This window comes from Sciurus carolinensis, chromosome 11 (assembly GCF_902686445.1).
Source record: "Sciurus carolinensis chromosome 11, mSciCar1.2, whole genome shotgun sequence".
In the NCBI taxonomy this organism is placed as follows: domain Eukaryota; kingdom Metazoa; phylum Chordata; class Mammalia; order Rodentia; family Sciuridae; genus Sciurus; species Sciurus carolinensis.
In genome coordinates, this window is record NC_062223.1 from 822913 (window position 1) to 835027 (window position 12115).

The window sequence follows — 12115 nt, forward strand, 5'->3', positions numbered from 1 at the left end:
TTGCACCCAGTGCTCTGCCTCCAGCCGGGCCACCTATGCTCGAGTCCCCACGGCCCCCGCCTCTTCTCACTTCCAGCTCTGAAGCCCCTTCCTGGGCACCCAGGGCTCTGTCCTGGTGGCCCCCTCTCCTTGTTCTGGCCCTGGGCCCTTCCCATCTTGTCCTCTGCCATGTGTCTTGCTCCCTTGCCTGGTTTTCAGACATCTCCCCCTGGCCAGAAACGGAGGTCAGGGCAGTTTTGTGTAAGACCCTGCCCCTCACCCAGCTCTGGGCCTGGGCATTGCTGAGTGAGCCTGTGTGGGGTCAGTTTGTGAGAGCGTGAAAGGCCAGGTGGGAGGGAGGAGCATGTGGGCGAGGGAGGGTGGTGCCCGACTGTGGCGGTGTGTGTGTGTGTGAGTGTGCACGCACACGTGAGGAAGAGGCGCGTGTGCCCCCGCCCCACCTTCGACGTTGGTGTCTGGGAAGCTGTCCAGGTGGCCAGGGCAGAGGCAGGGCTGGTAGTGCCATGTGCAGTTGGCCTCCGGCGTGTACTGGAACTCGCCCTCGCCGGCCTGCGCGTGGCTGTTGTAGAAGTCGCAGTAGACGGCTGGGGGAAGGGAGGTTGGGGTTCTGCTGGCAGAGCCTGGGGCCGGCACGCCCTGCAGGGCTCAGGCTCTTGGGCCAAGCGGTTGGCGGGCAGGGCACTCACGGCAGAAGTCCGGGGTCCTCCAGTCCACGCACACGCCCTTGTCCAGGCAGGCCTTGGCGTAGGCGGCCACTGCGTCACACAGACACTCGCAGTCCCCGCCCTTGTTGCAGCCGCAGGCATCACGCACGCAGGCCTCGTAGTAGGGCATGCGGTACACCTGCAGGGCAGTGCAGGCCAGGGTCTGCCCTCAGCTGTGGCTACTCCTGCAGCCAGTGCTGCTGGGGCTCGCCAAGGCCACCAGGGAGTGTTCTGAGGGGTGTTCTGCTCCCAGAGACCACCCATGGCCTGGTGTGGCTCACAGGCCCCCCGACCTACCCCTGTGCCTGTGCTCCTGCCTCCAGCGTCCTCGGGGCACCCCTCAGCCATGGGGCACCCTTCTCTCAGTGCTCGTTGAGCCTGAGAACCTGGGTGTCCAGGGATCTCCCCCGGGCAGCTCCAGATCTCCTCCTGACCAGGTGCTACAGGGTGGGCTTTCTGCTGGCACTGGCGAGGGACACCACTCTATTCTGGAGGGCAGAGGCCTGGGTGCTACAAAGCACCCTGCAGAATGGCACCACCGTGGAGGGCTCCTGCTCTGGTGGGCCGTGCCCTCTCATGCCTCCCTGCGCCCCGCCCTCCCGGCCCACCTTGCTGTGACAGGTGGCAAAGGTCTGACTGTTGATGATGCTGCACTTGCGCTCGGCCCAGGGGCGGAGGAAGGCGTTGAGGCTGCAGGGGTCCTCCACGTAGCTCGTGTCCCCGCACAGCGGGCTTTCCTTCCATGAATTCACGAACTCCAGCTCACTGGATGCCACGTACTTGCTGCGGGTCTCAAAGTCGTCCTTCATGTTCCCATTGCAGTTGCCACACAAGCCACAGAGGGCGTCCTGTGGGGCTCCGTGTCAGGCGGGGAGCAGGTGGGCTTTTTGGTCCACCCCACCCCAAGGCCAGAGGGGCTCTGGCCTTGACCGGGGTGTGCCTGGCAAGCGCAGCAGGTACCTGGGAGGCACGATGGATCGTGATGGAGATGCTCATGTGCTTGTTCCAGACAAGCGTCAAGTTGAAGCGGCCGGGGATGCCCACATCCAGAACCAGGTTCAAGGAGCTGGGCTTCACCTGCAGGTGCACCTGGGAGTTCTCCCCGCTGACAGTGTAGTTTCTGTCTGCCATCGTGATAGTCAGGCCCTGTGGAGCAGCTGTCACTGGCCACCTGCTGGATGGCCTCTGTGGTACCTGGGGCTGCCCCAGGACTGGGTCATCTAGGGCAAGGCTGATTGTGTCCATCAAGGGCACGTGCAGGGGCAGCTGCTGGGAGTCAGCTCCAGGCAGAAGGCTCCAGTGCATGTGGGAACAGGCTTGGCTCCCTGGAGGACACCCTCCCCTCTGCCCAGGCAATGCCCTGGAAGCAGGTGGCCGTCATCTGCCACTAGTGCAGAACACAAAGATGCCCACCTGGTGAACAGTCTCCAGAGGCAGTGGGCACCACCACCTCCCTCCTGGGCATACAGGCGAGGAGGGGGTGGGCAGGGAGGGTTGCATGACAAAGGTGGGACCTGGGGTCCTGGGCAGTGAGGGCCCAACTGTGTAATGGGGTCCCAGCCCTCTCCTGCCCTGGGAGGGGTCCCCGCTGCTCACGCCCAGGAGGATCTGGATGGCTCGGGAGCAGGTCACCCCTGATTTCCCGCAGATGACGTTCTCCGTCAGGATCTTGAAGCTGGGCTGGGGGTCACTGCCACCGCAGTCATCCTGCAGGGAGCGGGTGCTGAGGGGGAGCCCTGGGTGCCCGGCCCCTGCAGCGGACTCCCAGGGCCCCAGGAGTTACCGTGGCCAGAGTGTACTCGCAGTTGCCGTCAAAGACGAAGCGCCGCCCGTCAAAAGTGACTATGTGGCCCTCCCCATAGAGGCTGCAGGTGGATGGGCAGTGGGCACTCTGCTGGCAGGTCCACCTTCCCTGTGAGCAGGTGCTGTGGAGAGGGTGGGTGGAGTGCTGGGCAACCCTCTTCCCACTTGTGTGGTCCCAGAGGTTCCTGGAGGCCCTGGGCGCCCTGCCTCTGGGGACCCCACCTCTGGCATCCCACTCCTAGGCACCCCTGCCCTGGGTGCCCCTGCCTGCAGATGGCCCAGGGGTCCTGGGCTCCGGGTGAGGTGTGGCTTACCAGTTCTTGCAGTCGGTGCGGAGCTCAGCACCCCCGGGGTAGGAGGCCCCTGCAAAATCACAGGGGCACTGCTCTGGGGGCACGCACTGCCCGTTGGTATTCTCGTAGAACCCCTCAGGACAGACGCAGCCAGCCTCGCACTTGGTGGGAACCTGGAGGGGAGATGGGTTGGTGTGCCCTGGAGGGAGCCCAGCCTGCTGCCCAGCCCTGGCGTTGCTCCCAGGCCCTCCCATGGATCCTGCTCTGGGTCCTTGGTGGAGCCACCTCTCTCTAAGGGGAGGGTCTGTGCTGCCTGCCTCAGGCCACCCTGCCCTGGACCCTGCTTGCACCCCAAGCTGGCCCTGCCTCCACAGAGCCCAGCAGATGAGCACGCCCCTCCAGCTGCCTGGCCACAGCGTTGCTCTTGACCTCCTGATCCCCAGCCCACATCCACAGCTGGGGCCAATGGAGATGGAGATGGAGTGGGGATAGGGCAGCCCCTGGGGCCTGTGGAAACCCTCTCTAGGCCCCAACTGCTTCTCCGTGCCCCTTACGCAGGCGATGCCGGTGGCCAGTCTCTGGCAGGTGGGGGCACATGCAGCCCCAAACTTGTCCTCTGAGGACTGGCTACAGGACTGGAATGTCTTGGGGGCTGGGCAGGAAGCTGCAGGGGAGGAGGGCGGGGTCAGGTGGCCTCGGGGGAGGGAGGCCAGGCACCTCTAGGTCCCCCTTTGACTGGCTTCTGCAGCTGTACCTACCCAAGAGCACCTGCGGCTGCCCCGGGCAGCTCAGCCGTCCGTTGGTGCAGTAGCTGCATGAGAGAGGCCACAGGAGGCCGCGTGAGCCTGGGCCTGGTGTGCTCCCCCCGCCCAGCAGACCCCGCCGCACCAGAGGATGCCGTTGACTGTGGTGGCCTGGCCCGCCAGGACGAACTTGTGCCTTTCCAGCATGCAGGGGCACTGGGCCTTGCGCACACACTCGTTCCTGTGGTCCAGGTAGGTGCCCTCGGGGCAGTTGCAGCCGTCCACGGGCACTGCACTGGTGTGGCACTCGGCCTCACGGTTGGACAGCGACAGGCAGGTGCGGTCACAGGCGTGGCTGTCCTGGCTGAAGGTGCGGTTGCCAGTGCAAGGGATAGCTGCAGGGAGCTGGGGTCAGGCCCTCCGTGATGGCCAGGCCCGTGGCCTGGGCCACGCTGCCCACACCCAGTGGGGTGGCCAGGCAGAAACGGGCCCTGGGACCCCCATGTCATAGGGACCCCACCGCGACTCCCTTCCTGGTGACCCGCGCGCCCCGCCCGGCCTCGGCACTCACTGCAGTTGTATATGCTGTCCCTCCAGCCCCAGAGCGGCGCGGCCTGGGAGGAGCAGGCCAGCGCGTAGGCGCCCAGGGCCGCGCAGATGTGCGGGAAGGTCTCCTCGTAGTTGCAGGCCTGGTACACGCACCTCTGCAGGCAAGAGCCAGCCACGCAGGCCATGGCACCTCCTCTCCCTCCCCGGGCCGTGGTCCCAGTCCCAGGACTGCTGTCTGCTGCCGGGGCCTCCCCCAGGGCCCCCGAGCGCGTGCAGGCCCACCTTGTAGAAGGGCTTGGGGTCCACCACGGCATGGCACCTCTCAAACACACTGCCCTTCTTCAGCAGCACTGAGCAGTGGGTCTCTGCGCACACCTCTGGGGGCGACAGGCTGGCGGTGGGTGCCCTGTCCCCTCCCAGCCCCAGGCCTGGGAGGCAGGGCAGGGAGACTCACTGTTGAGCTGGCTCATGGAGCAGGGGTCGATCTCCCGTTCCAGGGCAGCTGGGCAGTTCCCTGCCCGCCAGGAATCCACGAAGAGCGCAGCGGTGCCCTCACTGATGCCCGCGCTGCTCGTGAACTCGTCGGCCGTGTCCCCGTTGAAGTTGCCACAGAGCCCTGCACGGCAGACCGCGAGGGCCGAGCCCGCCTGTCGCTTCTGCGCCCCAGGCACCCCACTGTCTCCCGCTGTGCCCCTGTGGGAGGCCACTGACCTTGGGTGGCCACACCCCTGTGGGCTCCCTGCATGTGGAGGGCCAGTACCGGCCTCTCTTGGGTCCTCCCCTGCTGAGGCAGGTAGGGGCTCACCTCTGGTCTGGCCTCTGAAGTGCGGCCCAATGGTGATGTACGCCTGGAAGATGGGCTGCTGCTGGACCACGAGCTCCAGCCCGAAGGTGGTGGCCATCTGGACGTGGGTGGACGTCTGTCTGAAGATGGTGATGTTGCCTGCAAGGGTGGGTGCTCAGCAGGCCGCGGGGCCTCCCCACAGAGGCGTGGCCCACGAGGCCCCAGCCGGGCGGGGACATACGGGTCTGATAGGGGAGCCATTTGGTGTCTCCATTGCTGGTCACCTCGTCCTCAGAGATCACGATCTTGTCCTGGAGGGAGGGCGGCCAGCGTCAGGGCGGGCCAGGAGCAGGCAGGAAGTGGGCGCAGCCCTGCTCGGGGCAACCTACCTGCCTGGACAGGTAGACGATGGCGACCAGGGACGTCTCTGAGTGTGAGTAGCCTGACTTGTCATATGTGGCCATGAGGATGCCCTCGTCGGGAAGCAGGGGGCTCTGTGGAGGCAGGCCGCTCAGGTGCCGTGGGGGCAGGCCGCCCCTCCCCAGCCCGGAGCCCATCCTACCTGGAGGAGGATGTAGGTGCAGGTGCCGTGGAAGCGGTAGGGCCTGGCGTCAAAGGTGGTGACAAAGGAGCCGCCTTCCAGGGAGCAGTGACCTGGACATGGCTGCCCTGTGCATGTCCAGCGGCCCATGGTGCACTGGCTAGGGGAGCCACAGGGGTGACCCTGGTAAATTGCGTCTGTCCCCAGTGTTCCAGGCCAGCAGGCCCCCCCCCCCCGCCAGAGCCCCTCACCCCCAGTACTCACCAGCTTTGGCAGGCGGCCCTTGTGACCTTCCCGGAGCCATAGACCACTCCGTTGAGCATGCAGGGGCACTGGCTGACGGGCACACAGGTGTGGTTGTTGGAGAGGTCATCGAGTACCATTCCTGCCAGAAAAGGACTTCCTGGGCTTGGATGGGACTGACCTCCTGCCACCCTCCTGCTGGGGTGCTCCTTCCCTGGCCATCCTGTACAGACCCACTGGTCCCTTGCCAGGTGCAGCTCAGGTGAGGCCCGCCTGGCAAGTCTCAGGGATGCATCACTGCCTCGCCCACCTGGAAGTCCACCTATCCCGGCAGTTCTCGGCCCCCTGTGGGCCCCACTCACTCTCCCGTGGGTTTGCACACGTGGCTGTGGAGTCTAGGTCTGTGGGAGTGGTGAGGTTCTGGGGTGGGCAGAGGGGCCCTGGGATTGGGGCTCCAACTGTAGAAGGTCTGTGCTAGGTTGTCCCTAGTTTCGGGCTCATCGCCCTGGTGCCACGGGCAGGGGGAGCTGGCATCCACCTCACCTTCAGGGCAGAAGCAGCCCGAGGTGCAGGAGCTGGCGCAGCTGTGCTGTGGGTTGGAGCAGGTCCGGATGCAGGCTGTGCCACACTCCTGGTACACCTGGTTGGCCGGGCACTGGCCCACGGCTGCAGAGGCACGGGGTCTGTGAGAGGCCCCGCCCAGCCATAGCAGCCCGGCCTCCCCCCAGGAGCAGCCTGCCTGTGGCTCCCCCGCCCCCGCCCGTCCGGCTGGGGCTCACAGCAGAGGCTGGGGCGCCGCCAGTTGTGGACCGGCCTGTGAGCCATGCTGCAGCGGCGAGAGTACTCAGACAGAGTGCTGCAGCTGCAGTTCTGCTGGCCCGGCTGTGCACACGTGGCCATGTCCGCTTGGCAACTCAGCACCAACGGCTCCTTGGGCACATCGCACTCAGGGGACACCAGGGTCAGCAGCTGGGTGCAGATCCCGACCTGGGCAGAGGGCCACTCAGGGTCACAGAGGCAAGGGCACCTCCCACACCATGGCTGGGGCTTGGAAGGTGGGTTGTTGGCCCTGAGATCCCATCAGACCCCTTGAGGGTTGGCCCCACCGTGGCCCCAGGACCTGGCCACCTCACATACATGTGTGGCCTGCAGGACAGGGGGCCTGGGGACGGCCTCATAGGCGCAGATCTCATTGGGGTCGTCCAGCTTCTGGAGCGCAGCGTATTCGTGGGGCTCCAGGAGTTTGCCTGGGGCAGGGGCAAGGATCAGCACCATGGGGTCTGGCCCAGTGGGCCTGGGTCCCACAGCCCTGCTCGCCCCTCTCCACCTACCATCCTCGCTCAGAAACTCGTTGGCCGCCTTCCCGTCGAAGTTCCCACACAGCCCACACATCTGGCCCATGTACTTCCTCTCCACCAGAACCTGCAGGATGGGCACTGCTGGGCCCCGCAGGGTGCAGGAGGGGCTCCGTGTCCAGCGGGCCGGGCCACCCACTCCTGCTCTGTGGGCCCAGGCCTGCTCCCTCCCCCACCTTTCTCCTTGGGGGCTCCATCTCTCGCTAGGTCCTCCTTATTTTCAAGTGGGGAAACAGCCACCAAGAAAACCCAGGTCCAATCCAGGTTACTGGCTAGGGGTCGGTGCTGCTTGGCAGAAAGGGCCTGGCTGTATTGCCAATTAGGGTCACGGCAGGTTGGGACCCCTGCCCAAGGAGGGCAGCCCCTCCCAAGCCTTGTACCTTGGACCCTGTGCTCCTGCCCAGGCCCCCAATCCTCACCATGAGGTGGGGGTCCGGACCCCACATGACCACCAGCTCCAGCTCCAACTGCTTGGCTACCAGCTGTACGCTCTGGCCATAGGGTGTGATCTGGAGCCCATTGCTAGTGTAGGGCAGGCTGACCACCCTGTGATGAGAGCAGTCAGTGTCTGCCCCCAGGTTCCCAGCTTGGCCCCATGGCCCACCCGACATCCTTGAGTCAGGGTCCCCAGCCTCACTCAGTGGGCTCACCCAATGTCCTTGATGGAGACCGTCGCTTCATTCACAGTGACCACAGAGGACCCTAGCTCCACGATGATCCGAGAGATGTTCCCATCTGCCCCTCGCCGCAGCTGGACACTGAAGGTGGGTGAGGCATCCTTGCAGCTGGCCGCAAAAATGTAGTTGCAGGTCCCCAGGAAGTCGTAGGCATGGTGGTCGAAGGTGGAGAAGTGGCCAGCCCCCCACGTGGAGCACCAGCCCTTGTCCAGGGCTGCGGAGAGAAAGGCGTCTGCAGCCCTGCAGCTCCGCCGAGACCCTGGGAGCCCACGCGGGGAGAGGTGGCTTTCTGGGTGTGTGGGAAGCCCCGCTCCCTCCACCGTGGACACTGTCTCCCCGGCCTGTGGGCCCTGAGCTGGGCTCCACCCACTGTCCCGGGCCTTACAGGACTGTAGGCTGCCCTCAGCGTTGGGGTCTGTTGTATCTCCAGTCGTGGGATCTGTAAGACAGGAGGCCACTGCTCAGCCCCCCTGTAGTTGGCTCACCCAGGGGCTCTTGGCAGGGAGGGCCGTGGGCGGTGTGTGCAGCTTCCCCTGAGCACCCGTCCTTGACTTCAGATGGGCAGTGGCTCTCCCAAGGCTTGGTGCTTTCGTGGGAGCCTTGTCGCACAGGCTGTGCTCTTGGGAGTCTGCCTGTGTGTGAGTTGGCCTGCACTCTGGGTCTGTCTGCACTGGGCAGAGGCCTGGTGGCCAAGGAAGGGGCACCAGACCAGTGTGCTGTGCCCTGAGGTCAGGCTGCCCCTCCCTCCCTTCCTGTTGGCTTTGCCCGGACACTGCCCTCCTGGCCAAGGCAGCAGTCTGCTTGTGGGCAGCACAGCAGTCCTGAGGAGGACAAGGGGCCAGCCTGAGCCTGGCCTCCTGGTGGCCTGCACAAGCTCGGTCCCTTCCTCTGTCCCTGCTTCTCAGTCCTTCACCTACTCCCTTGAGCTCAGCCTGTCTGCATGGAGTGACGGCTTTGTGCCCATGACCCAGCCAGGTGCACGGGGCAGGACGTGCTCGCATGGACCTGTCCTGGGCAGGAGACACGCACACGCGTGCACATGCATGGTGCACACGTGCTGCAGACTGCTGGCTGCCATGATCAGATGGCAAGGCGGCCAGCCTGTGCTGTGTGGGGACAGGCTGCGCCCAGTCGGGGAGCGCTGCTTCTCAGGAGGTGGCCTCTGACGAGGACTGGGCACTGCAGCCCAGGACTCGTAGGAGGACTCACTGTCCTGTGGGGGCCGGAGTGGAGTGTAGCCAGTGGGGCAGCCCTGGGCAACCAACCAGTGCTGGGCCTCAGGGCAGGGTGGCCCCAAGCATGGCGCTCTCAGGCACCCTCTGGCCAGGACACCTGCTGGCCTGTCTGCCAGGCTCTCCTCCCCACTCACTGCCCAGACAAGTAGGCCACCCCACCCCCGGGTGTCTGCAGACAAAGGGAACGGGACAGAGGTTCCCGGGAGCTGAGGACTTGCTCAGCTCAGGGGTGGCTGCTGGAGCTGGTGGGCAAGGCCAGGAGGGGTGGGCGTGGGACATGCTGGGTGGCGACTGATGAGGGTGGAGACAGCGGGGATCCCCTGCCCCCTCTGCCCCCTGCCTGGCTGAATCTGCTGTTCCCAGCATGCTGCATGGTCTCCTTGTGGGGAGCCATGTCCAGCTCTGTGAACCCCCCAGAGGCTGAGCAAGGGCCAAGGCTGCTCTGAGCTCGTCCATCTTCCTGCCTCTTTTCTCCTTGGCAGCCTCCAAGACAGCCCCCTGGGTGGGTCCTGGACTGGGAGCTGTGACCAGGGAGATGCCCAAATAGCATGGGTCACAGTGACCATGGAGCAGGGAAGCTGGAAGGGGGCCAGCCCGGCTCCTGCAGGCTGTGAGGGTGCCCTCCCTGTGGGCTCTCCTCCTGGCTCCCACTCCACCCTTCCCTCGTCCAGGGACAGGTTGACACATTCTCCCCTCCTCCTCTGACCCACACCTCCTGTGGCTCCTGTGGGCCATGGTGGTATCTGAGTGCTGGCTGGGCTGTCCAGATGCTCCTGGGCCCAGATCTTGCCATGGCTCCCACCCGCTGACCAGCTAAGTGCACAGCTCACAGGGGTCCTCCTACTCCCCACCTGGGTCCCTCATCCAGTTCTGCCAAGCTGTGGAGGGTGACACTGTCCCTCCCGTTGCTGCTAGTCACCACCAGAGTGTGTGTCTCTGGGTGTCCCCAGGAGCAGAGCTGGGTGGCCAAGGGGTTGCATGGCTGAGGCTTGAGGAGGCACTTTGCCATGGAGTCTGTCAGGCCCTGGGGACTCAGGCTCAGCCTGGGCAAGGGTCCTGAGGTGGGCCTGGCAGGAGTGCCAGCTGCGGGTGCCGGGATGAGCAGGGGCTGGGCTGTGAGTGGGCTCCCTCGGGCTAGGCCCCTTGCCCTAAAGATGGTCTTCGGCTGGCCGCAGTGGCGGATGCCTGCCTTCCCTGCGAGTAAGACTCCGCGCTGGGTGCAGGCTGGAGCGTGCCCACCCCTCACCCGTCCCCTCCTTGGCCTTTCCTTCCAGGATGCCCCAGGGCCGGCACTCTGAGAGTGCGGACCTTGGCTGGTCTACCCTGGGCAAGACCCTCCTTTCATGTGGACGGGGACATCTGGTCCGCGCTATCCTAGCGTGGTGCTGATGGCGCGGGCCCAGTTCTCACCCCTGTTGACCGCAGACTGTGACTGGCTCCATGGCTCCCAGGTCCCAGGCCCCTTGCTCTTGTGTCCGCCACGCCCCAGGGGCTTGCCCCACCTGCGCAGCCCCGCTCTCCTGCCACCCCTCCTGTCACCCGGCGCCAGCCTCTGCAAGCTGACCCTGCCGGACTCCGCTTTGAAGAAGCTCAGAAGGCCGTCGGTGCCGTGGCCTCTCCTTCCTGGGACTTTCTGTCCTTCCTGCTGACAACCTGACGCCAGACCCAAGGCCTCTGGGGTGGCTCGTCTGCCGCCCCCAGTCGTTCTGAGCCCTGGATCTGCTGCGGCTGCAGGAGCACTCGCTGTTCCTGGGCATGCTTGGTGACCCCGCCTGCCACCCCTGCTTGTCCTGGGCAACCTGACTGGCTCACAGGCCTCCCTCAGCCTCAGGTCCCACTGACCTGCTGCCTGACTTCCCCCAGACTGCGCAGAATCAGCACGAAAAGCATACCTGCTGAGGGAGGGCGGGCTCCAGGGCGGACCCCCAGCCGACCCGCGCCTCCCTCCCCCTCCCCAGACCCAGCTCTGCTGTGGCTCCACCTCCTCCCGCCAGGTGTCCTGGGCTCAGGGTGGGCAGGGGTCCCAAGCGACCTGACTGGACCCATGGGGCCTCACTGAGGGGCTCAGCGCCGCCCCCAGTGTGACGGTGATGCCTGCCTGGTTGCGGGGTGCTCCTGGGAGAAGGGATCAGGGCAGGCTTGGGGGCGGGGGTCACACTGCCCCAGACTTTGGCCCCAGCCTGGGCGCAGCCGCAAGGGTGGGCTCTGTCTAGCTGTTATCTGCTGCACGGGGGCTCCCGGCTGCTGCTGAGGAGCGTGGTCTGCGTCACACCAAGCAGAGGCCAAGGCAGTGCACAGGGCTTCTCCCCACACTGACAGAAGAGGACACAGGCACAGGGCCCACTGCGCGGTCAGCCCTGTGCGTGATCAGGGCCATGGAGCCTGGTCTCCAGGCCACGAGCTTCCCTGCTGGGAGGCTTGTGGCCCTGCCCCTCCCCACCTTCCAGCTACCCCTCAGGCCCCAGAGACCAGGGTGCAGTCGGGAGAGGGCTGGTAGATCTGGAGCTGTGTTCCAGGTCCCACGTTCCTGGAGGGGCTGTGCCGGAGGGCCTGTGCCGGAGGGGCCTCTGCCCTGCTCCAGCACCCTCCCTGACCATTGTGCCCAGCTCCCTGGGGAGGAGGACAGGACCCAGGGCAAGTGGGCCCCGGGGGGAGGCAGCACCTCCAGGCCTGGCCCCCGCCTGCTGCCATTCATCAGCGCCTACAGGGTCAGCCCACCCCGGGCAGAGTCAGCCAGGTGAGAAGACCTGGGAACGCACTCAGGTGCAGGGGCCTGTGGAGGGTCTGGGCCCTCTGGCATGGCCTGTTGTGTCCCCACTCACCTGTGCTGAGCAGGGTTCCCCCAAAGGACAGGAGCAGCAGCAGCCAGAGGCCCACCATGGTGTGGCCACTGGAGAGGAACTGCTGACCTGGCCCTTCTGCTGGGCTCCCGGAGTCCTGCCGCCACCAGCTCTGCACCTGTGTGCCAGCCCCACTGGCCTTATGTAGGGGTGGTAGCCCTGCCCCTGTTGCGCCACCCGTGCCCCACACTCTGCTGTAAATGCCACTGCTGATCGGGCACACGGTGGCCAAACAGGATCTCAGCCTCCACTTTATCAGGACCTGACCTTTCTCGGAAAATTCTGCAGCGGCGGCTGCCCCATTATCGCCCACTCCCCCAGGGAGGGAACACACACCCTCCAGCAGCC

The 12115-nt window shown here is 65.7% G+C and overlaps 1 protein-coding gene across 1 annotated transcript in view; it reads right to left on the reverse strand.

The window, feature by feature from the left end:
• The window catches only part of Muc6 (mucin 6, oligomeric mucus/gel-forming), a 34167-nt gene extending 22332 nt beyond the window's left edge, over positions 1-11835 (reverse strand). Inside the window, exons 1-26 of the mRNA XM_047518672.1 lie at positions 11750-11835; positions 8078-8131; positions 7666-7906; positions 7435-7561; positions 6992-7082; positions 6798-6907; positions 6440-6647; positions 6204-6326; positions 5682-5802; positions 5439-5577; positions 5266-5370; positions 5118-5187; positions 4898-5035; positions 4547-4708; positions 4375-4469; positions 4115-4247; positions 3689-3938; positions 3559-3611; positions 3355-3464; positions 2822-2973; positions 2488-2629; positions 2301-2411; positions 1665-1850; positions 1313-1552; positions 687-843; positions 441-584 (exon numbers count right to left, since the gene is read on the reverse strand). Of these exons, the coding sequence (XP_047374628.1) occupies positions 441-584; positions 687-843; positions 1313-1552; positions 1665-1850; positions 2301-2411; positions 2488-2629; positions 2822-2973; positions 3355-3464; positions 3559-3611; positions 3689-3938; positions 4115-4247; positions 4375-4469; positions 4547-4708; positions 4898-5035; positions 5118-5187; positions 5266-5370; positions 5439-5577; positions 5682-5802; positions 6204-6326; positions 6440-6647; positions 6798-6907; positions 6992-7082; positions 7435-7561; positions 7666-7906; positions 8078-8131; positions 11750-11807 (3520 nt within the window). The 5' untranslated portion in view covers positions 11808-11835. The remainder of the gene's footprint in view (positions 1-440; positions 585-686; positions 844-1312; positions 1553-1664; positions 1851-2300; positions 2412-2487; positions 2630-2821; positions 2974-3354; positions 3465-3558; positions 3612-3688; positions 3939-4114; positions 4248-4374; positions 4470-4546; positions 4709-4897; positions 5036-5117; positions 5188-5265; positions 5371-5438; positions 5578-5681; positions 5803-6203; positions 6327-6439; positions 6648-6797; positions 6908-6991; positions 7083-7434; positions 7562-7665; positions 7907-8077; positions 8132-11749) is intronic.
• Positions 11836-12115: the final 280 nt, after the last annotated feature.